The 23,863-nt window shown below is 51.7% G+C and overlaps 1 protein-coding gene across 2 annotated transcripts; it reads right to left on the minus strand.

Moving 5' to 3' along the window:
- Positions 1–1,978: 1,978 nt before the first annotated feature.
- GLTP (glycolipid transfer protein) lies at positions 1,979–22,943 on the minus strand. 2 transcript variants are annotated; one of them, XM_072953656.1, is made up of 5 exons: positions 22,648–22,943; positions 8,851–8,909; positions 7,936–8,012; positions 4,968–5,118; positions 1,979–3,123 (listed from the first exon to the last, which is right to left on the minus strand). In XM_072953656.1, the coding sequence occupies exons 1-5, from the start codon at positions 22,748–22,750 to the stop codon at positions 2,941–2,943; spliced, it is 573 nt and encodes a 190-aa protein (XP_072809757.1). In that variant the 5' UTR covers positions 22,751–22,943; the 3' UTR covers positions 1,979–2,940. The 2 variants fall into 2 exon arrangements, with proteins under 2 accessions (XP_072809757.1, XP_015095146.2); XM_015239660.2 differs by having other exon boundaries at positions 7,879–8,012; positions 22,648–22,938.
- Positions 22,944–23,863: the final 920 nt, after the last annotated feature.

A 23,863-nucleotide genomic window follows, 5' to 3' on the forward strand; every position in this document is an offset into this window, starting at 1 on the left:
CTCAGAAACTGTGAGACGGGCCTTAGCAAAACCTGGTGGTGAAGAAAAGGAAACAGGATTTTTTTTTTAATTGAAGTATAGTCAGTTTACAGTGTGTCAGTTTCTGTCATATGGCATAATGTTCAGTCATACATGTACATATATATTCATTTTCATATTCTTTTTCATTACAGGTGACTACAAGATATTGAATATAGTTCCTTGTGCTACACAGAAGAAACTTGTTTATCTATTATATACAGCAGTTAATATTTGCAAATCTCAAACTCCCAATTTATCCCTTCCCACCCTCTTTCCCCCTAGTAACCATAAGTTTGTTTTCTATGTCTGTGAGTCTGGGAAATCAGACTTTTTGATGGAGAAGTGAACTTCAGTTCCTTGTCTGTAAGAGATGAATTATAAAGGATTTGAACTGTTGGTCAGGGAGATTTAATTGCATGCAGCAAGTAAGTAGAGTCAGCCCTTGTCAAACTTTCAGGCTCACTCGGGTTTCTGTGCACCATCAGGTTAACCTGGGTCACATTCGGTGGCTTCCCACAGTGGGAAAGTCCAGGCAGGAAGATGTGCTGGCATGTGGACTCAATCCCCAGGCACAGAAGTGGACACAGCTGTGGGGAGATAGAGTCAGATGCAAAACCCCGGTGCCCCCTACTCTGGCAGGATCACTCTGGCTGTCTTCTTGCCCCACCTTGGGGGGTTCAATTTCTTCAACTGATAAATGGGGGCTCCTGATGCCCACATCTCAGGATGCTTGTGAAATGAGGTGTGTGAAGTACTTGTGCAGGGCCTGGTATACAGCTGTTGCTCAATGTGTGTTCCTTCCTCCCCACCCCAGGCAGAACTCAGTCCTATTTTGACAAGGATGAAATGGGAAGACATAAATGCACTGCTGGCTGTGTCTTTGAGATCAGAAACCCAAAGTACTCCTGTGCCCACGCAGGTACCAGGAGTGATGGAGGCTCTCCTGGAAATATTCCAGCCTTCCACAAAGAAGCTGCCTTCCTGCCCTCACTGTATTGTGTTAGAAACATGAAGAAAATCTCTTTTAAAGGAATATACAGAATTTAAAATTTTGTTGGCAGAATTTTATATTCAAAGGGAAAACATCCTAAAACACAGAGCTTAGATCAGAAAGATTAGAAAGATCATTCTTACTATCAGCTATGTTAGAAAATATAATGAAATCAGAGCAAAAAACTTAGTTCAGGCGTCCAGTCCTTGGCCACGCCAGAAGCAGCCTTCCAAACTGGGTATCTGATTGATTATGCTACCTTGAAGGTGTTTCTTAATTTTCAGAGTCAAGTTCAAATCCCTTGGTGCCATGATGTCTCACATACACACAGCCTGCTCTGGGTCAAGTCACCAGGACTTTGCCTGTGCCTTGGAGTGTCCCTTGCCCCTCCTTCTCTACAGGATCTTCCCAACCCCAACCCTTCCATTGAGGTTCAGTGCACATCCCAGCATGCGGCCCCTCATCTGTGGCCCCAGGCTCCCTCAGGGCACTGACCACTCTATCACATCACTGGTGATTCACTGGTCCATCCTGTCACTAGACAATCAGCTCTGTAGGAGGAGGAATGAAGTAAAATAGTTCCCTCTACATTTAATCCTAGTATCAGAAAAAGCATCAGCCCACGATAAAGCACAAATAAACAATGGTCTTGGGGATGTGGAGGCAACAGGGGTTGGTGGGGACTGAGGCAAAGTGGAAAATATAGCCACCCTCTTGCACCGTCCAGCCCAGGGGGGCAGTCATCTCTCCGCTCCTGTCAAGTAGTCTGATTTTTCGAAAGAAGCTAGAAAGCAAGACTTGTATGTGACATGTCCCCAGTTTCTCCATGAGGCGACCAGTTCTATTTCTGAAACCAGAAAATAGGACCCAGAGGCCAGAAAACAGGTCCTTGGCTGGTCCGCAGCTGTAATTTCTGATCCAGAAACCAGCACCACAAAAGAATCCAGAACCAAGACAGCACACTGATGTGATTCCAAAATAGAGATTTATTTATTAAGGATTATTTAGTTTCTGCATAAAAATCACCAATTGTTCCTCATTGGGTTTTTCACACACATTGATTCTTTGGGGAGAGGTTTGCATTGATCGCCCCAACACTTTAAAAATACAGCTCTTTTTAGCGCCAGGAAGGACAGTTAAGGCAACAAGGCATGGTCTTGGGTTCATCCACTCCCCCTCGCACGTGGTAGGTAGTTTCTTAGGTTGGAAAAGCTGTCCCTGAAGAAAACAGTTATGCAGTCGTCTGTGATCAATTATTTGTGCCTGACAGCTTTAAAATAACCTCCCCTCCTTTGTCATCAAAGGCTTGCTGGTTGGTTTCAGCTATAAAAACACTGTCTGGCAAAAGACAGGAAGAAAGAGCAGGCTCTCTAATGACAGTGCTGTGAGGTCTGGCTGTGCAAACCACATGAGAACACACACCAGTTTGCTTTAAAAAAAAAAATCCTGCAATAGGGTCCCTGCATAATTTCAAATCAAACGCCTCATGGTCCTTAAAATACCCCATACATCGTTCAGTCAGATCCTCAGAAGGACACGTGACTATTTTTAAAGTGAGGTGTCTGACACCAGTCCCCCCAGAGTCATGCCCTGCGTTGGGGGGACAAAAAGCCAAAAAACCCTAGGACTTGATTTATTAGAAACATTAATCGATTTTTGCCAGACTGAAATGAAGGTACAAAGTCAGCCTGTGCTGTTGTGAAATTCAAAGGAGATTCGGAAGTAAGATCGCTATTTATTGCTCCAGGTTAGACCCCAAAAAATGACTTTAAAAACCAGGGCTGGCCCCTAGAAGACCGTGGTCCTATTCGGGGCCGCTCTTGGGGGCGCCGCTGCCGGCCAGGGGCGGCCAGCTGGATTCACAGTGATTCAGGTGTGCCTGCTTCTGCGCGTGGCCGTGGGGCCGGGGTGGTCGCCGCCGGGCACGCCTACACCTTGTAGTTGAGCTCAGCGTTCATCTTGGTGTACATCTCGTAGATGACGTCGATGGTGGCCGTGTAGTTGACCAGGAAGAGGCGGACCTTCTCCAGGCACTCCTCCTCCGTCACGTTCTGGCCCTTGGAGAGCGCTTTCAGGAAGTCGGACTTATACGGGGCTGCGTACAGGGCTGCCTTGAGATGGAGGAGAGGGGAGGTGGCGTGGTGTTAGCGGAGGGTGGTGGCCCGGGCCACCAGGCCAGGCATGTCAGGTGCTGGGAGGGGACACCCCCAAGGTCCGTGCTGGGCAGGGGTCTGTGCTACTCATGGTGTTGGAAGGGAAAGGCAAAGGGAGATGTGTGTGTGTTCCCTTCTACCCCCGTGAGGGACAGCAGGAAGGACACCAGCTTTGGGGACAGACAGACCTGGGTTCAAATTCCAGCTTGTGCCGCCGACTAGCTGTGGGCCTTGAGCAAGTTATTTAGCCTCTCTGAGCCTCAGTTTCCTCATCTGTAAAATGGGATAATAATGGCACCTACCCAATCGGGGTGCTTTGGTAAGGATTAAGGAAGTCACGCAAAGTGCCCCGCACAGCACCAGGCACACAGTAGGTGCTCAGCATGGACGAGCCTCCTCCCTTTGGGTTCCCTACTCTGGAGAAGATGAATAGCTTCTTCTGAAACCCACTTTCTGAGCAGAAGAGATGACTGCAAATCTGTGCTGTTCCTCTTTTGTCGTTCAGGGGGTGACACTTCCCGAAACTTCAGGGCTTCCCCAACAACTTGGACCCTCCAGGGAACCAAAAATTCACAGGATTTCAGAGCCAGAAGGAGAAGGATGCAACTGGATTAAAAACTTTGGCTCGGAAGAGTTTGAGAGGGTGAGGCAATCACAAACAGTAACATTGTCATTAAGAATCAAAATAATAACAGCTTGATTTTCTGACTATAAACCACGTGCTCTTTATACAGAGTAACTGGTTGAATCTTCACAATGATCCTGTGAGGTAGGGCCTATTTTACACCCATTTGCAAGATGTGGATACGGAGGCTCAGGGAGGCAGAATCCCAGCCCCTGATCTTCTTACTCTGTGACCTCTACCAAGATACATCCTGTCTCTCTGGGCATCAGTTTCCTCATCTGTGAAATGGAAGCGAGGACAATGCCCACCTCATGGTACATTTGTGAAGATCACCCCTCATGGGCGGCCAGCCCTGGGCCAAGCACTCAGGACCCACGGTTCTTACTGAGGGAGTGGCTGCGAGGGGGCAACCCAGGATGGGTGCTGTCGCCAGCCCTGCCAGGGCAGAGCACCCAGAGGTGGCCAGATTTCCCAGTGCCTAGCAGTTCCTGCTTGGACCCAGTGGACTCCTGACCCAGCCTGCCCACGACCTGTGCGGTGTGGGACAGAGACGCCCGCAGACCCCAGTTCTCGTGGGAATGAGCATGGGCAGGTGGTGGGAGCTGCAGAGAAGGGGCGGCCACAGCAGGCTGAGTAGGTGAGGGGGCGGCAAGAGGCCGGGAGGCCAAGATAGTGCAGGGCAACCCGAGGGGCTCTCAAGGCCTCCTGTGGGGGCCTCTCCCGTAGCCAGGATGGTGCTTCCAGGAGCCATGGTTACCATCACCCCGATACAAGTCATCAAAAGCCTCCTGGGCCAGTGGGCACAGGGGCCCTTCCTCCTCTCCCCAACTGGTGCAAGGGTCCCAGATGAACCAGGGGGCCAGGGAGGCCAGCCCACCATCAGCCTGAGGTCCTCGGTCTCTGCCATGGTTTCTCCCGTGGCCTCTCAATCAGGCCTCCCAGGACGAGGCCCCTCATCAGAACCACCACTGAGCATCTAGGAAAAGGCCCGCCAGCCCACGGGGCCCCTCGGTGCACCAGCCTCACCCCAGGTGGACGGGGGAGCCCTTCCTGAGCCCGGGGTGGGGAGCAAACGCAGCAGTGGCGGGGGAGGGGCGCAGCTCCAGAGCACGGAGCAGGGGGCGGACCCCCACAGGCCGGGGCCGCCGGGGCCTCCGGGGCCTGTGCGGCGGCTCACCTGGAAGATCTTCTGCACGATCCAGCCGTGGTACTTCTTGAGGGCCATCTCGTAGGCCTTGGTGGCGTTGACGCGGATGAGGTTGGGGTGGTTCTCGTCCCGCTCGCCGTCACAGATGCTCTGCAGGAAGACCTGGATGAAGCGGAGGCCTCTGCAGCCGGAAAGGAGACGCCGCTTTAGGGCCCTGCCCGCGGCGCTCCTCCAGCCGGCCCGCCCCCGCGCGGGGACCCGGATGCTCGCTGAGTTAAGCACCTGCTGTGAGCCGGGGACGCGTGCGCACCGAAGAGGGCGGTTATTCCCCAACTGGCATGTCTACACCGGCTTCTGAGTAACGTGACCCCCTGGCTGACCTCACGTGTCCCGAGCACCCTGTCTGTAGGAGGCCTGCGGCCACCCCTGCTGGGTTGTACAGTATAGGAGGACTGGGTCTGGGCCCCCCTTGCCCATTTCCGTGGCCACGTGGCCTCCCACAGGCCAGCATGTGGCAGAGGGCCATCAGTGCATCAGGACTGAAGCCACAGAACTGGTCCTCCGAGGGCTCACGGAGCACAGAGCATGGACACCCTGGGAACACTGGCGAGCCTGAACCCTGGGCCCGGGTTCCCCGCCTCGACCACTGCCCAAGCCACGGTCTTCATCCTCCAGTAACCACCTGGGCCCTTCCTCCGGGGTAGGATGCTGCTTTGAAAGCCAGGAGAAAGGCATGAGTTATAGCAGGGCGACCAACTTGAAAATCAAATCAATGCCAGTGGCTTTAATCTACATCGTCTCATGAGGCTGAGCTCAGTGCCATCTGCCCACTGTATGGAGGGGAACACTAAGGTACCCCCAAAAGGCCCACTCAAAGGCTGGGATGTGAACCCAGCCTGTCTCACTCCCCAACTGGGCTCCTCTGCTCCCTTCCTGCAGGGGAGGGGACCAGGTTAGGGGTAGGGGTTTTTAGAGGCAGGAGAGCTGGGCCTGCCCCAGGACTGAAGGAATAAAGTTAAGCTCTGTCACCTATGAGGTGAAGGGAACTACTCTGTGCTTGGATCCTAACCCTCAGCCATCATGGATCAGCCTGGGGTGTGAAAGTGAGCTCAGGGCCCAATCCCAGCCCTGCCCTGGTTGGCCACCTCTCCTGAGCCTCTGCCTCTCCCAGCCCTAACGATCCCCCATCTTCTCAGAAGCTGGGATGATTGATTCCTTCTCCAGCCCCATCAGACCCTGTTGCTGGTCAGCTCCATGCCCCGCAGTGGCTCCCCAGGACCCCCGGGCAGACTGGAACTCATCTTTGTCCAAACTCACCTCATCTCTCCCTGCTCCTGCCTCGTGTCCAGAGCCATGGCTGGACCAGACCCTCCTGGAAGGGCAGATACGCCGTCCCTCCCCTGCCCTCCCACTTCTGCTAGGCCTCTTCCTCCTGGGACCTTCCTGCTCAGCCTTGGAGGCCTTGCTTTGGCGGCCCTCCTCTGGGAAGCCCTCCCCAACTTCCCTCCTCTCCAGGCTCTGATATGCTGCTGTCAGGATCTGCCCCGAGCCTGACCCCCTGCCCAGGCTGTGACACCCCAAGAGGCACCATGCCTCCCGACACAGTACCCCACACACCCAGCACCGGGCACATCACACAGCAGGTGCTTATTATGTGCTTGACCTGGTGACATCCACCTGCATCTGCCCTCCCAGTCACCTGGCTCTGCCCACGTCTGATCTGGACACAAATAATCTAACTGATCTGAATGTCCCTACCTACCTTGCTCTTCCCAAGAAACCTACAGAACCTGCCACTGGATGGACTGGGGGCATTCCTCATTCCAGGTCCGTGAGTGCCGTGTTGAGAGGCAGCTCAGTGGGGGCGAGTCGTAAAAGAGGCCGTAAGGGTGTTAATTACAGCACACCTACCCCGGGATGCCCACACAGGCCCCACCCTCCAGGGAGCAGACTTCCTGTTCTGTTTCACCAAAGACGTGCAGGGTGGGAGGGGGGCTAGCTTCAGGGGATGCAGAGAGAGGGGAAGAACGCCCTTCCTGACTCCAGGCCCCAGAGAAAGGGCAACACTGGGAACATACATGGGGCAGAGAATGGGTCCCTGGCTTCAGAGCTGCTGCTGGGTTCTGTGGTGTTTGCACAGCTAAAGGAGAATTCTGGAGCCTGCAGAGAGCAGCGTGTGAGCCCAGCAAGCAAGCTGCCTGGCCTCTCTGAGCCTCAGTGGCTTCATCTGTAAGATGGGAACAACTGCATGTGGCTTCAAGTTTGCTTGGACAGTAGGTATCCTGGTTACAAGCACTGTCAACCCTGGGGTCAGACTGTCTGGGGTCAAATCCCGTATCAAGGTACCCTGCCCCCAGCCCACAGGATGAATTTGTGCAAATTAGATAGGGTCCTTTCTCCTCCAGATGCTGTATTTCTGTCAAGAAGCTGTCATACTACCCAAATCTACCACGTGTGTGATGTGACTAGCACTAGACAGGACATCTTTGTGCAGTGCACACTCTGCACAACTGTGCTCGGCCACTCAGTCCCAGCTCTGCGCCTGCACCCTGGGCACAGGATTTGGCCTCTGGTAGCCCCGGGGCCTCCTCTGGGAGATGGGGATAATCATCACACCTAACTCACCATGCATGAAATGCGATCTGGGATCTAAAGAGCTTGCACAATGGCCAGAGTGTGCGCTACTATGCTATGCCCCTGATGGGGCTAGAACAGGCCAGGAAGTGTCACCATCAGGCAAGTCTTGGCCCTGGGGGTGCTTTCTTGGTCACTAACTAGCGTCACATGAGAAGAATGCCTATGTGAAAGAATGGAAGTGACCATCCTGTGCCATCAGTGCAGACACCGTGGGGCAGCAGCAGGGTGTGACATCTCTCCTCCACGGGGCAGACCCCCAGGCCCACTAGCCACACACAGGCTGCCACCCGAGCCCATCCATCACCTCTTCAGCCACATCAGTGCCAGTGTGGCCCCTACTTTGGGCCACTCTGCTCCGTACATTTCCTTTTCCACCTCCAGGATGTTCTGCAGGGTCCGGAACTTGGCTGGGTTGGTATCATACACAGCTTTGATTTTCTGAAATGGAACATATGTGAACACATGGGCATTTATCCCTTAGGAAGGCTGTCCCCAATGACGGCCAACCTGCGTGCTGGGTAGAGGAGCGTCCCGCCAGGGCCAGGACCCGCGGTGGGGCTTGTTGTAACAATAACTACCGGACTGTCTGCATTTACTGAGCACCTCCCCTGAGTCAGGACGCTTCCTGCCAAGTGCTTCCTGGGTGCAGCCTTATCATATCCTTGTGGCACCCCTGACATTGCTTTCACTGTCCCCATTTGCAGATGAGGAAACTGAGGCTCAGAGAGGGGAAGTGACGTGCTCAAGGTCACACAGCTGGTGCAGGTGGGAGCAGGTTCCAGCACAGGCTGGGCCCAGAGTCCCTGTTCCCCATGCTATTGACAGCGCCTCGGACCCCAGGTTATCTGAAGTTTCACTTTTGTGGACAAATGAAAACAGGTTCCTGGAGCAGGGTGGGTATAGCTCAAGGGTAGAGCACATGCTTAGCACACATGAGTTCCTGGGTTCAATCCCCAGTACCTCCATTAAAATAAATAAGTAAACCTAATTACCTCCCCCCAAAACAAAAACAACAAATAAATAAATAATATATATGTATTTTTTTGAAAGGTTCCTGGGATTCAAAGATGTCCCGGAACAAGGCTCCTGAATTGGAGCCAGGCTGTTTGGATTTGAATCCCACCACTGACAATTCTTTGCTGTGAGTCCTTCAACATCTCTGAGCCTCAGCTCCCTCATCTGTAAAATGGGGATAACACAGAACCAGCCTCACAGTGGATCCTGTTTCAGGGGACAGTACATCACAGGTACTGGGGCTGCTGGGCCAAGTACGTACTGTGATGTTGCCACTTATGTCCGCCTTGATGGGAGTAAACACTGGAGAGCCGAGGCAATCTGGGGACAAAACAAGAACAGAAATTTAGATTCTCAACAAGGATGATATTCAGGACCTCCATGCGTCATGGAGGCCTGGGGACAGGAGTGGGGGGGTCATTTCGTGTGTTTAGGGAAAGGGAGAGCTGTTTGTAGGTGTCAAAAATGTTCATGGGCCAGTAAATTTGGAGTGTTAGGCTCCAGACGAGTCCAGTTTCTTACGGCAGGACTTGTCAGAGCCTTTAAAATGCAAACAGACTCTCTAGGAGGCAAACTCTTTTGTCTACAGCACCCTTTCTCTCTGGGACAGGATGTCCTGTAACTGCACCGTCTAATATGGGCCACATTTGGCTACTGAGCCCTTGAAATATGCTGAGTGTGAGCGAGGAACTGAGTTTGTAATTTTATGTAACTTTTATTTATTTAAATTTAAATAGCCACAAGCAGCTGGTGGCTACCATATTGGACAGCACAGCCGTATCTTGCAGGACTAATGTTCTGAGAAACCATCTTGGTCAACATGGCAGACGGCCATCAATGAACCAGCTGGCTTGGAGGCAGATCGAGGAACTTCACAAGGTGGGAGAAGAGGGAGATTTATGAAATATGACCTTCTTGCTCACCATCTTATAAGGAAGAAGGGAGCTGGTGGCTGGGAGGTGTCATGGTTCTGAGACTCTACTTAAGAGCCCAGGAGAACCCACCAGCAGGGGGACGTAACAGAGCATGAGGAACAGGGGCTCCACACAAAGACGTCCCAAACCCACAGCAGGGAGATGCCAGCACCAGCTTCCCCTTGTCCGCAGGCCAGGCAGGGGCCTCGGAACACGTGCCAACTGACCTCACCAGAGCAGAGGGCTGGGGGAGGGACACCTGCGGACTGAATTCCACCCAAGGTGACCCAAGCACACCTGGCCAGCCATGTGGAACATTCTAATCATAGCTGTTAAAAGAGGGTGCATTGGGGAAACAGCATTAGACATAATAAATGAAACAGCCCATAACCCAATGGAAAGGTAGGGTAGAAATCCAGACAGACTGGGTTTGAATCTAGGCAAGCAAGTCTCCTGACCTCTGCGTGCCTCAGTTTCCTCACATGTCAAATAGGGCAGTCATGGTACTTATTTCATAGGTTGTTGTAGGGATTAAAAATCACGGACTTGGCGGGGAGGGTAACAGCTCAGTGTCAGAGCACAGGCTTAGCATGCGTGAGGTCCTGGGTTCAATCCCCACTACCTCCATTAAAAACAAAAAACAAAAAAATGCCCCCAAAACCATGCACTGAACGCACTTAGCTCAGCACATGAACCCTCAGGAAATGAACTCTGATCATCTTTATTAAAAATAAATCTTTTTATTACATTTTGTGGGGGAGGTAATTATGCTTATTTATTTATTTAATGGAGGTACTGGGGATTGAACCCAGGACCTCGTCCATGCTAAGCACGCACTCTACCACTGAGCTATACCTGCCCCTTGAGCATCTTTATGACTTTGTATCATGACTAGGGCCAGGCTCCATGGTCTAGCATGGTCTAGCAGGCTTGGAAGCTGCCAGGCCCTCTGGGACCTCCTCTGGGCAGGAACCCTGGGCCTGCGCCCCCTGTCACTTGGACTCCCTGCCTCGCCCTGCTGCAGGCTCCTGGGCACAGAATCCACAGGCTGAGTGGTCAGCCCCCTCCTCTCAGCTACTGGACCTCTCCCCAACGGGCTAGGCTGGAGCCTCCCCTAGGGTGGCCACAGGAGCTGCTCCGAGGTGCTGGGTGGAAGGGCAGGCAGCCTGTAACACCTAACCATGGGTGCCCTGGCCTCCCGGATGGGCCTGCCAAGTGCATAAATGATGTAACGACTCCACCCATCCTTTAATCTTCCATGATGTATCACTGACTTCATCTTGCAAGACCAACCTGGGGAGGGTGTGCAATTTGCTAGCCCTGGGACGGGTTCTCTCCCGAGACACTAACTACTGGCTCCCCCAAAGGACAACATATTCTAGAATTAAATAATGATGTAAGAAAGCCAAGATTTCCCACCACTAGTGATTCTTCCCCTCTTGACTGTGCAGTCAGGGGTCACCAATTCCGACACTCACAGGGACCAGGCAGGTGCCATGGACAGGCTGTGTGCAGATGGGCAAAACCCTTCCAAGGGGACAGCCACTCCGTGGCTCCAGCTGATGGCTTCATGTCCTCATTGTTCAAAAAAATGTATGCTGTCCAAAGACACAGAGCAGACTGATGGATGGATCGACAGGTACAGTCAAATACTGACGGGAGAATCTAGGTGGCAGGTATATGAATAATCACTGTAAAATTCTTCCAGTTTTGCTGTATGCTTGAAATTCTTCATATAAAATATTGGGGAAAAATCCAGGGTTTTCTTTTCCCTTATCAGAAAAAGTCGCACTTCTTTCTACTTTTTCTCCAAGTCCACGGCAATGCTACCACAATTACACGTCACATGTTACACGCATAACCCTCTGTTTTCCGCCTGTCTCCCCTGCGGACTTGAGCTCTGAGAGGGCAGAGACCAGGTGGCCTCGGTCCCCCTGCTGTGCCTGCAGCGCCTGGCGTGGAGCTGGACCCCAGCAGGTGCCTGGGCTTCTGCAGCATGCACGAGGGAGCGGATCGTGGGGATGGTGAATCTGCAAGCACACCTCCTGCCAGGCTCTTTTTCTAGTCATTTTCTTGCAAGGGTCTGAGGACCTGGAGGACTAAGACAGCAGACACTGCAGGAAGGGGCGTTGCCTCAGTTTCCCCATCTGTAAAGGAAGAACACTAGGAGGAACCCCCACCCTGTAGGGTGGCTGTGATGGGGAGAGGTGCCATCTGTGCACAGGGAGGGCTCAGAGCCTGGCCGTGATTTCCTTACTGCCACGGGCTGACGTTTAAGTAAAGGCGCCAGTGACGGGGATGCGGAACCAAGCCCCAGGGACAGATCATCGCCAACCACTAGCTTTTCCCAGTAACTCAGGTCACTCGATGTGCATTTTAGAGACACAGAGAATGTAATTCGGCCTCCCTGGCCCTGAAAATGGCTCTCCTGCCGTTCTGAGCAGCCGCCGGGCGGCGGGGAGAACGGCTTTTTGTTTTGGGTTCTCCTGAAGGTGACCGTGGTCAGCGGGAGCTGTGCTCAAAGGCAGCTGTTTTTGTGCTTCCTGTGACGTCGGGACAGAGATTCTGCTCAGCCGTGGGGCAGGGCGTGGGGCCGGGATGTGCTTCTGGAGCTGGGAGCGGAGCAGAAGTAGAGAGGGGAGGCGAGGCGGGGGCTGGGAGAGGGACCTCAGGATCCACTGCCCCGCTGCACCAGCAGGAAAGGCGTGGCTTCCCACAGAGGTGCGCACACCGGGGTCAGGTGGGCAGGCCCTGGACGTGGGCCACCTGCTATCGGGGGGAGAAGCAGGGCAGAGCTCCTGGGTTCGGGCCTCAGTTCTCGTGGGACTGTGGATGAGTGACTCGATTGCGCTGGGCTCAGGCCCCTGACTTTCCATGGCCCCCAGGTGCTGGGCAAACAGGAGGTGCTCCAGGGGAGCTGAAGCGGTTTCAACCCATCCTGCAGAGGACACTGGGCTCACGGGTGCCTTTGGTGCGGCCCGAGGCCACCAGGAAAGCCCAGAGACTTGCCCAGGTTTATGTGGCGAGAGCCAGGCACTCAGATACAAGCGCCAAGGCTGGTTCTACTCCTCCCTCTTTCTAGAACGTTTCCATCTGCCTGCATGAACTCAACAAAAGCGAGAGAACTCTGGCAGGAAAACCCAAAGATAATTCTCATCCCCAGGCACACAGTGGCCTAAGAGTTCACACTGAGACTGGGCCCTGCTCTGGACAGGTTCCAGCCAGTCAGCCAGGTTTGCCTTTCTGACAGAAGGCAGCCCTGCCTGAGAATTACCTTTCTTGTCTTACCTGTTTTGCAGTTAGCCCAAACTTGTTTTTTTGTTGTTGTTGTCAGCAAATAGTCTCTTTAGAATGCCACCCATCCAACTTAAAAAAAAGAAAAATGCCACTAAGAACCTGCCAGGAGGGAGGGAGGGGCTTGGATGGTTTTTGAGTTCGTATCTTAACTCTAGGGTGAAAAGAAGTTGTCTCAAAAACAAAAGGAAAATCAGAGACAGTCACACCATCTCACTTCATAGAGCAACTGTAATGGGCACAGATTCTAAATACGGTCAAGCCTCGGTTATCTGGAACTAGTGGCAAATGGCAAATGGCTTTTCTAAGCATGTGACTCAACCCAAAAGGCATAAGAAAAAGACCAATAAATCTGACTGCAAAACCCAGAAATCTTTGATATGGGGCCGGGGAGGGGTAAGGGGGAATCCTCATTACCAGTTAAAGCCAAACAACAAACTGATCAGGGGAGGGGGTGGTCTGTGTAACAAAAATCATAGACCAAAGGCTATTATCCCTAATATGTAAAGAGCACTAACAAATCAATAGGAAAAACAACCACCACCTTATAGAAAAATGGACAATTAACAGAAAAAATGAAAAGACCCTTAATCTTAGTAATAAAAAGAAAAAAAAAGAACAGTGAAATAGTTTTCATCTACCAAATTTTATGAATGCCCCAACCTTCTCTCTAGTTCAACCATTCTGGATGGAACTTTAAAAAAAATGTGACTCCAGTGTCCCTGCTTTCATACAGCAAGACAGTCACAGTTTTCTAAACAGGGTCATCATCAAAAATAGGAATTATGACAAAGATGTGGCCCAGTGACATCATAGGCTCCCCTTGACCCTTCCTTAAATGGCTCTATATGGTATGTTTTCAGGATTTTAGGACAGCTCTGCATAGCTTTTTAAAAACTCCTGATTGTAGATGGTCCTTTCCTCCCACTTTCCCTGCAGTGCTGTGATTCTGCTAGATTCTTAGAAAACAAATAGCCAGCTCTGTAGGCATCATCTGCAAAATAAGAGGAAACAGGCACCCAGCAAGTATTCTGTGCATGACCCCTGTGATGGTTCCGCCTCGGTCTGCGCCATCGTTCAGATGGGTGGCATCCCCCAGGCAGGAGAATTCCCCGTAAGCCAGCAGTCACCACATGCCGCGCAAAATCAGATTCATTTCCTCTTTTTCTGGCCTTGACGTAGTTGGAAAGCACCATTATGCTCCCAGCAAGACCACGGCGCCAATGTGGAAATTTCCATCCAAGCTGCCCCCCAACGCCTGCCTCCTCAGACAACCGCCTCTTACAGCACGTGATGTTCCTGACGTTACCTGACGGTAACAGGGTGAACGCATCGCCTCCACCCTGGCCCGCCCTCTTGTTCATCTCAGGCATACTTTCATTCAAGAACAAAAAGCATTCTGGTTTTTAAGACAGAAAAAACTGTGTGATTCACTGTAGGAAAACCTGAGCCAACCAATACATACCTATTTGAAAAAGGAGGAACAGGATGCCTGTGTTATGATGCTGCCAGCCTGGTTTGGGGAGGTTCTATCTATTTCCAATTCAATTTTTTTTCCAATAGCTGGACAATAAGGTTTCGTTGTTAAACACGTGGGGCAGATTAACTTTACAGATCCTGGGTTACAAGGATGATAATGGAAGGCACTCAAATTACAGCTGATGGAGATGAATCATTTATTAACCCATGAGTGTGTGTGTGTTATGTGTGATGGCTCAGTCTGTGATACAGTCTATTTTGAAGAAGAGCCCCGAGAATGTCCGCCTTCCTAAAACTGGTTCCCACTCTAAATTCTGCTCTCAAAGAGGAAAGAATGTTCATTCAATGTCTCCAAATGCTGATTTTAAAAATCACCTCCCGTGACATGCCAACTCTTTTTATCCCGTTGTCCCTTTTGGCAATGACCAGACTTGAACTGGGAATGCAGATGGGGAAATGATTTCTCTCACTTGCTATGTGGCCTGGGAGAAATTAATTAACCTCTCTGAGCCGCAGTTGCCGCCTGTGTCCAATGTGGCTAACGCTAGACCCCACCATGCAGGGTTGTTGTGAGGCTTAAGTGAGGTAGTGCAAATAAAGGACTTAGCATAGTTTCTGGCTCAGTTTTTTTTTTCTAAAGGCACTCTTCACGATTGTGACTATGGTTCTAAATGATATCATCATTCTTCAGAGAAGAAATCCAGAAAAGAATGAGTCCAAGGATGAAGAAATTAATAGAGAAAGAAAGGAAGGGAGGGAGGGAGGAGAAAGAAGGAGAGAAACAAATAAACAAACAAACAAAAACAAACAAACGTCAACTGATGGGTAAAATTAGCAGTCTTCCAGTCATAAAATAAGGACTTAAAATGTATTCCTGACCATTAAAGTCTGAGATCTCAGAAGGAGGTGGAATAAGGAATGTGGGGGAACAGCTGTGCAAAAGATGAATTCTTTCTGACTCAGGGGGAGTACGAGCTGGCCGGGATGGAAAGCAGAGGTTTTGCAGTGCCCTGGAGAGGGCTGATCAGTTGTAATGACTTTTAAAAGCTCAGATATGGTTAACATGATAACAATTGGGGAAGGAAAAAAAAATTGTAAAAGGCCCTGATACAAGTAACAGTGTAAGAATGTAACACAAGGAGTTAACATTCATCCTGGCCATTTTTTAAACTGAAACAATGAAACCTCAGACCAGAAGTCGACATTGCCACTCTAATAAGCTCACTGAAATAAGCCCACTGTCACCAGCGCCAGAGGGGGACGTCTATCATTTCCCCTCCCTCACAAACAGCATGGAAAGGCCCTTTCTGCTCCGGAAGACTTGTTGCAGGGCTGGTCCCCTTCAAAGCTCCATAGGCGACTTAACTAGCTACATGACTTGGTCAAATCCCTTCACCACTCTGAACCTCGGTCTCGTCTTCTGTAAAATGGTTGCCAATTCCTCCTAACTCAGAAGGTTAGGATAAGGACTGAAAATGAGATTATCACCTAGTTCAACGCTTGGCCCCTGGGAGTCACTCAAAACAGGGGTTACGCTAGCCAGGATGGGGGTCACTGAACTATATGGGGTTGTTATATTTTGCAAAGGCCTTTGTCACGCCTTCTTTCTACTCCCTTTCAGGTTCCACCTTGGCTGGGCACCTATGCTCCGCCGGGAGCATTGCTGGGGCCTGGGAGGTGACGCACAGTGGGGCACCATCCCTCCAAGCCACGCTGTGCAGCAGATGCCACACAGATGAGGAAGGAGGCAGGGGTGGAGGAGCTAGCAAGTGATAGAGGGGATGTTTGGGTCTTTTCCCTCTTGCTTTTATATCCTCTTCCCTCCAGGAGCAGAGACCAGACCTCAACCCCTGACTTCAGGGCCAGGTTTCTCTGAACACAGAGGAGCAAGAGGATCTAACTGCCGTCACCGGGGGAACAGAGCAGGTGGGCACCACTAGTCTGTGCTCTGCGCTGGCCTCTGGAAATGAGAATTGCTTCAGCAGCCAGCTGGCCCCGAGCCCTGGCAGCTGCTCACCAAAAGCCAGAGGCCGCTTCTTTTTGCAAGATCCTTGTTTCCCAAGGGGGCTGTGTGGCAACAGGTGCAGTTGCTACAGGTCTGAGGCTGCCTCTCCCACCTGTGCAAAAAGATGGAGCGACTCTGGGCGTGGGGCACCAGAAGCATTTGAGGGAGGCCCAGCTTCCCCATTTGGCAGCTGGGACTGCAGGCTCAGAGAGCGTAAGAACTTGGGTGTGGGCACACAGCTGTGGCACCATAGTACCAGCATGCAGGCTCAGGCTGGCTCTACTTGATGTCAATGTCAAGTTTCTTTCCATTCACCTACCTATGGACTTTAATTCATAGGCTTCAGCGGACAACAGACCCAGGTTCAAAGCAACCTCTTCCCTCTAAGACTCAAAAGCAGCAACTCATGGGCAGTGATACAGACAGACAGGATAACACAATGGGGCCCTGGTGGCCCTCTCATCAGGTGGTACTCCGGTCTTCCTTGGGCCAGGGGAGCTCCGGGGTATGACTCACCAGCACACAGTAGGTGCACCACCAGCACACAGTAGGTGCTCCTCAAGGCTAATGAAACCTCACTCCCTACTTGCAAACACACCTCCAACTGATGAAAGGAGTCCACAGGCAGTTCCAAAATTGCAAAACCCATTGCAGAAAGTGGCTCCTCCCCTGCTCTCCCCAAACTACATTGTTGCAATGTACATTGTTTCTTCCTCCTCCAAGTGTCCCAGGCACACAGTCTATTTCTCCTTCCTATAGAATTCAGCTCTCAAAAAGCACTCAACCAAAATGATAAGGAGGGGGTGGGGGTAACAGCTCAGAGGTAGAAATAATAGGGAGGGTATAACTCAGAGGGAGAGCACATGCTTAGCATGCATGAGGTCTTGGGTTCAATCCTTAATACCTCTATTAAAATAAGTAAACCTAATTACTTCCCCCCCAAAAAAACCAAAAAAATGATAACACACCTGCTATAGGATAAAGGTTAATATAGTTTCTTGTTTCTCTTTCTTGGGATACTCTGTACAAAACCAAAAAAAAAAATTTTGTATCAACCTAAAAAAAGAAAACCCATTGCGGAGTTGCGATAGGTGGTCCCAAGTTCCAAAAGGTTCATGTCGCAATGGGAGGGACAACTTCTTGGAGACTAAGGGCTGCGGGTGGGGCTGGCTCCCCCGCAGTTCATGCGATGTCCCAATTTGAGGAAACACTGAGCTGTCTGGGCGATTTCCCACTGGACGATTTCCACTCCCCAGTCATTTAAACCTGCGTTCACACAAGCCGGAGTTACGGGCCCAGCATGGCAGGATGATTAGGAGGCACACGCCTCGGAGGAAACCTGCCTATCCGGTCTGGGGTTCCCTGCATCTTGGATAAGTCACTGTGGAGCCAGCTGAGCTACTGGATTTCTTCAGTGACCGAGCGAGCTGGCTCCACTGGGGGGGTCTTCTCCTCGCCCAGACAGGAAGCCGGGCAGACACAATGGCACAAGCGCTGCAGAAAGAGCCCAGAGGCCTGAGTTCTGCTCTGGCTCTGTGGTTCCTCACTGGCTGTGTGTCCCTGGGCAAGTCACCTAACCTCTCTGGCCTTGGTTTCTTTGGCTGTAAAACAAGAAGATAATTCTGGGCTTCTGCACTGCCAGTGCCCCTCCCCATCCCCCGAAAAGACAGCAAGCAATGAACCAGAGTAATGGAAGAACCACTGTTTCTGGGGTTACTCTCAGACTGTTTAATGAGTGTCTGATACTTGTAAGGCTCGATTCTACAGACATTCATTTAATTAAGCTTAAAGGCCTGAATGGAGAAAAATCGCCCCCAGTGTCTGGATCTTAAGAACCAAGGGGTAGAAATCATCACTTTCAGCTCCTGAATCTTTGCTTACTCCCTAAACAGTCTGAGCAAATAGGCGTCAATCATCTCATGCATCAATTCTAATGCACCCGGAGTGGTTGTGGTAAGAAAAATGCCAAGGCTGTGTTTAGACTCAAAGGGGAAAACAGTATCAAGATTGATTATTAATGTCTGCCATGGGTACAGGGCGGGAGTTATGTATTTTAATTTGGACCTGTGTTTTAATTTAGAAGGAGAGGAGAGAGAAGAAAGCAAAACACTTTTAGAAAGAACCCAGAAAAATGGGAATGGAACCAAAAGCATTCACTCAAGAAACATCACTAGCTCAACCAAGTGCTAGGCACTGAAATAACTCCAAGTGTCAGGAAAGACTTTCTGGATAAGATGACCCCTAGGCTGATGCTTTAAGGGTAAGTGAAATCCAGCCAGGAAGGCCGTGGGCTGGAGAGGAGTGGTAAGCTAGGCAGAGACTGACACAGGTAAGGTGCCAGTGGCAAGTGATGGCATGGTACCATCTGCGGGGCTGCAAGCCATTCAGAAAGGCTACACCACAGATTTCAAGGCAGGGTAATAGGGAGCCACTGAGGCTTCTACGCAGGGAGTGACAAGGCTAAATGATAACTAAGTCTCTCCCTCTCCCCTCCCCTTCCCTCCGTCTCCAATTGTTAATGTTCTAGAACAGCTGCATAACTGACATAAAAGATGGGCGAGCAGGGACTCACAGAAGTCAGATGCAAACTGATCGGTCAGACGTGAGATCCGATTACTGGGTCAAGGAGGAGAAAAGAGATGGACAAAGGGCTGACCTCTAAGTGGACAGAGCAAAACCGGTAGAACTCAGGAGATGCAGGCTGAATGTGGAAGAAGAACAGGTCCAGGATGTGGATGCTCTGAGCAACATCTACCCTGCAGCCCAAAGGATCGGCATTCATCAGGCCCAACTAATTCTGTCACAAACTACACCTGACAAAGGTTTAAGAAATATGGTTGTTCTAACAGGTGAAAAGCCTTCACCTCCTTCCACCCAGCAATTTCCTTTCTAAAAATCAGAAATAACCAAAGAAGTATGCAAAGAAATATATATGAGAATGGTCAGTGTAGCATGGTTTACTAGAGCCAAAAACCAAGAAGCAATGTAAGCGTCCAAAAGCAGAGGATTGGTTAAATTAAACTATGGCCACATTCAAACAACAAAATTCTAAGTAGCCATGAAAAATGATGATAGACATGGAAAGGCGGTTATGCTATATTTTTGGGTGAAAACAAGCAGCTTGTACATTTTCCCTTAAAGTTACATATTTTTTTAACGGAGGTACTGGGGATTGAACCCAGGACCTCGTGCCTGCTAAGCATGCACCCCACCACTGAGCTATACCCTCCCCCAGTTTTCCCTTAAAGGTAGATAAAGATATAAATGAGTCTGAGAGGAAGATACTCAGAAATGTCAGCATTGATTCTCTCTTAAAATAACAGCAGCAACAACAACAAAAACAACTCTGCCTCAAAAGGCTAAGAGAGAATTAAGGGACTAATCTACACAGGGCACTGAGCACATAGTAAATGCTCAATAAATGGCAGGTAGTTTTTTTTTTAAACATATAATTTCTTCTTGCTCAGTTTTCCTTGGAGAAACAGATCTTCCTTACAGAATTAAATACTTTTCAAAATCACAGCTTTCAGCCCTCTGCCATATTTATGCCAAGAGCAGGAGTTCTCAACTAGGGGCGATTCTGTCTCCCTGTGGGTATTTTTGGTTGTTGTGACTTGGGAAGGGGGCAGGGGGCTACTGGCATCGAGTAGAGAGAGGCCAGGGATGCTGGTAAACGTTTTCCAAGGCAGGGCACAGCCCCCACTGAGAAGAATGGCTCAGCCCCAATGTCAGCGGTGCCACGGTGAAGAGACCCTGATTTGGAGGAAACTGGCAGGGCAGTGCCTTTCGGGTTTCTTGTGTCCCAGGCCTGCTCCATTCCAGAGACACACATGCCAACCAGATCATCCAAGGGATCAGACACTCCCAAGATCTAGACGAAGCCCCTGTATTAGAGCTCGACCCCTAAGTACCGGAGGAAAGCCACTGGTGGGGGGATCCTCCTCAAACTTCAATCCTGGGGAGGAACCCTCCCCCAAGAAGAGCCTAATGGTTCAACATGGATTATCACGTTTTTTTAAAGAGTGCTAAGAATGGTCCTCTGTGAGCCAACCCACTGAGGCTTCTGCATAAAGGGCGCTTCTGTCAACAGATGCAATGCCCCACAGCACACGGCTTGCAGCAAAGACAAGGGTCTTTTGAGCTCAGGGAGAGCGGGAGGGAACGCTCATCCGCCCCCTGCACCAGATCACTGCTGGCTCCAGCTGCCACCATCCCTTTTCCTCTAAAACCAGCCAGATAATCACATCAAAGGAAGGTGTCCCCAAAGGCAGAACAGACGGGCAATCTTGCTGACACTGAGGGAGGAAAAGACCACAGAGCTTCACTCGGGGCTCCTCCACCTCGGCCCCGCTAACATTCGGGGCAGGAGCTGTCCTGGGCACTAGGGGATGTTTTACAGTATCCCTGGCCTCTACCCTGTAGCTGCCAGTAGCAACTCCCTGTGCCCCCCACCACCAGGTTGTGACAACCAACAATGCCCCTAGATATTGCCAGATGTCCCCTGAGGCGGCGAAACTGCCCTCAGTTGAGAAGAACTAGCTTCAACACATTCTGAATCGTTGTTCAGGGCAAGTTGGCTCTGTTCTGCGAATGTTCATAGAACCAAAGGTGGGAGTGCGGAGGCACTGTCACCAAAATAAACAATTCCTCAATGCGAAAACCAGTTAGCTCCCAAGCCCCTGCCTGGACATTTGATGTCATCTCCACGCTGCAATACTGACAATAAGAATGTTCTGTACATTTAACAAGTACTGCTGAGCACCTACTGTGCGCCGGCCATGGTTCTGGGGACCAGTGATGCAGAAGTGGGCGTAAAAGACCCAAGTCTGAGAATCATACAAACCAGTCAATGGCACTCACTCAAACACTGATTAATCAATCATCTACTCTAAGAAGGAACTAAAAACTGCATCCAGGAACTTGTGTAACAACCAGTCTCCCAACAGCTAAGATCTGTGCGGCACTTAAGACCTCAGAACTGTACACACACCACCTCACTGACTCCTCGCAGCTGGTCTAGGAAATCAGCATGCCCATTTCTCAGATGGGGATGCTGAGGCTCAAGAGGGAGAGAAGGAGAGTGGGGGATACGACCTCACGTAGCTTCAACCACCCCAGAACCCCCACCAGTGCAGAAGCATCGGCCCCCACAGAGAGCCCCGATCACCCACTAGAGGGTAAAGGGAGTGACTGCCCCGGGTGCCACATCCATTCCGTCCAGGTCAGTGTCAAGGTTCTGTCAGTTCACAGCTGTCAGCTGGACTCTGCCCTGGGGACTGGTCTCTTCCTACAAGACCACCAAGTGAACCAGCAGGGCTGGCCTCTGGACAAGCTGACAGGGGAGAGAAGAAAGCAGAGCTCAGGTTGCATCCTTTACTTAGGACCAGAAAGGCAAAGGGCAGGGGCCAATGGTGGTGCCTTTCATTTCCTATTTTCTATCTAGGGTGTGGGCTGGGTTGAGGGAGGGGAGAAAGGAGGGTCTGCAACTGGTTTAAGGCCGCCTTCCAGTTCTCCTGTGACCTCCTAGGGCATGCCAGATCAGGGAGGGGTCTTCTTTTGCCAAGCACCCAGTATCTGATGTCACCCAACAAAGCAACTCCCCTGGTCCTGACCCCTGTTCTAAATGAGGGAAAATTTTAGGTGATTCTCCCTAGGGAGGGGCCCCAGAGTTTTGTGACTCCATCTCCAAAAGCCCCCTCCTCACCTTGCCAGGCTTCCTGCCCTTGGAGGGGCGGGGAGGCAGGGGGATGTCTTTGATCTGGAATGGGGGGACTCTGAGGAAAGAAGGGTTCACTAGGTCCCATGAGGGAGAAGCTGGGAGAATTTACAGAAAATAGGAGGTTTATGAAATGAGGGTCGGTTCATTTTTAGGGGAAAGGAGTTGAGGGCCACTCTGAAAGCGGTGATGGGGTAGGGGATAAAGGGCTTGGTAGGGGGCGAGGGGGTAGGACGCTTTCTATGCGATGGAGGTTAGGAGAACTGGGATTTGAAAGAGTAAGGGGTGTTTGTCAGGAGACGGACGATTGGGGCACACAGGGAGTGGGGGCATCTGAAGGATATGCTGGAACCTGAGGGGTCTGGAGAGACAGGTTTGGGAATGTCTAGGGGAGATAGAGGATTTGGGGGTGTCTGGGAAGAGATGAAGGATGTGACATGTTCGGGGGAGAGAGGATTTGGGAGTGGTCCGAGATAGGGAAAATTGGGGGTGCTTGGAGGAAAAGGGGATCTCGGGTGCATGGGAAAGTAAGACTTGTGGTGTCTAGGGGAGGTACGGTTTGGGGATGCTCGGGAGGAGGAGGATGCGGGTGTGTGTGGAAGCGCTCGAGGCACGGCCCCGTGCCAGCTCCCCCCCTTCACCCCAGCTCACCGAAAAAGGGCGGCAGGTGGGACACCGCCTCGAGGAAGGGCCCGGTCTCGATCTGCTTGTCCGCGGGCAGCGGCTTCAGCAGGTGCTCCGCCAGCAGCGCCATTTCGGGGTCGAGGCCCGCGGTGATGCCCCAGCCGGCGCCGCGGGCGTCCACGCCGCCCCCCGGGCCGCCGCCGTCAGCGCCGGGGCCGTCACTGCCGCCCGCCGTAGACTCAGGGGACGCCAGCGTCGCCACTTCCGCCCGCACCGCGCCCCGCGTAGCCGGGCGCTGAGCGCCGCCAGCCGGCCGAGTGCCTAAGCGGCTCGCCGCGACGCCCCGCCCCCGCCGTTCTGCGCCCAATCCGCGCCCGCCGCCGCGCCCGCCCGCCCAATCCGTGCCCGCCGCCGCGGACCTCTGCGCTTCCATTGGGCGGGGGGCGGGGCCAGCCCGCCCGGCGCGGAAGCGCGCGGACTCGTGGGTGCAGGTCCGCCCAGGTGAGCCCCGCCCAGGTGAGCCGCGCCCAGGTGAGCCGCTCCCAGGGATATTTCCTGCCGCCCTCGGCGTGGCACCACCAACCTGGGCGGGCCGGCTTGGATCGAGTCCTCCCCTGATGGGGGCGTGGAGCTGGCGCAGGCCACAACTCACAACCCACAACCCAGCCCAGGTTACAGCCCAACTCAGCCAGCGTCCCCCAGAACACCTGTTTCCTTGCAAACAGCCCCAACAGCCCCAAGTGACTTTTGGGACACTGCTCTGGTCACAGTTCTCTTTAGCTACAACCAGTGGACACGCTTGATTCTTTTCCTCCAGTCATCTTATACCCGTGGACACTGCTCAAGTCACAAGTTAAACTCAGCCATGCCTAACTAGGACCCCCGTTTCCTGAAATCTGGGATCCAATCTGACCTCAATAGTCTGATGTTACCTGATGGACCCAACCCAGCTCATAATCCAACTCAATCACCATCCTATTGGCGCTGTTTCCCCAAACCTAACCTACCCCAATAGCCCAGGGTGTATGCTTGTCACAACTGGGAGCACAATTAACCTCAGCCACTACCCACCTAGATGCTTGTGTCCTAAAGCCCAATGCCTACCTGCTCCAAAAGTCTAGCAAATGGTTGTTAAGAGCTGCTCGTTCATTCCAGAATAAACAGTTCATTCTGTCCCCACTGTGTGTCAGGCACTGTGTGAGGCACTGAGGGTAAAGTGATGAACAGTACAGCAACATCCCTG

This window comes from Vicugna pacos, chromosome 32 (assembly GCF_048564905.1).
Source record: "Vicugna pacos chromosome 32, VicPac4, whole genome shotgun sequence".
Classification (NCBI taxonomy): domain Eukaryota; kingdom Metazoa; phylum Chordata; class Mammalia; order Artiodactyla; family Camelidae; genus Vicugna; species Vicugna pacos.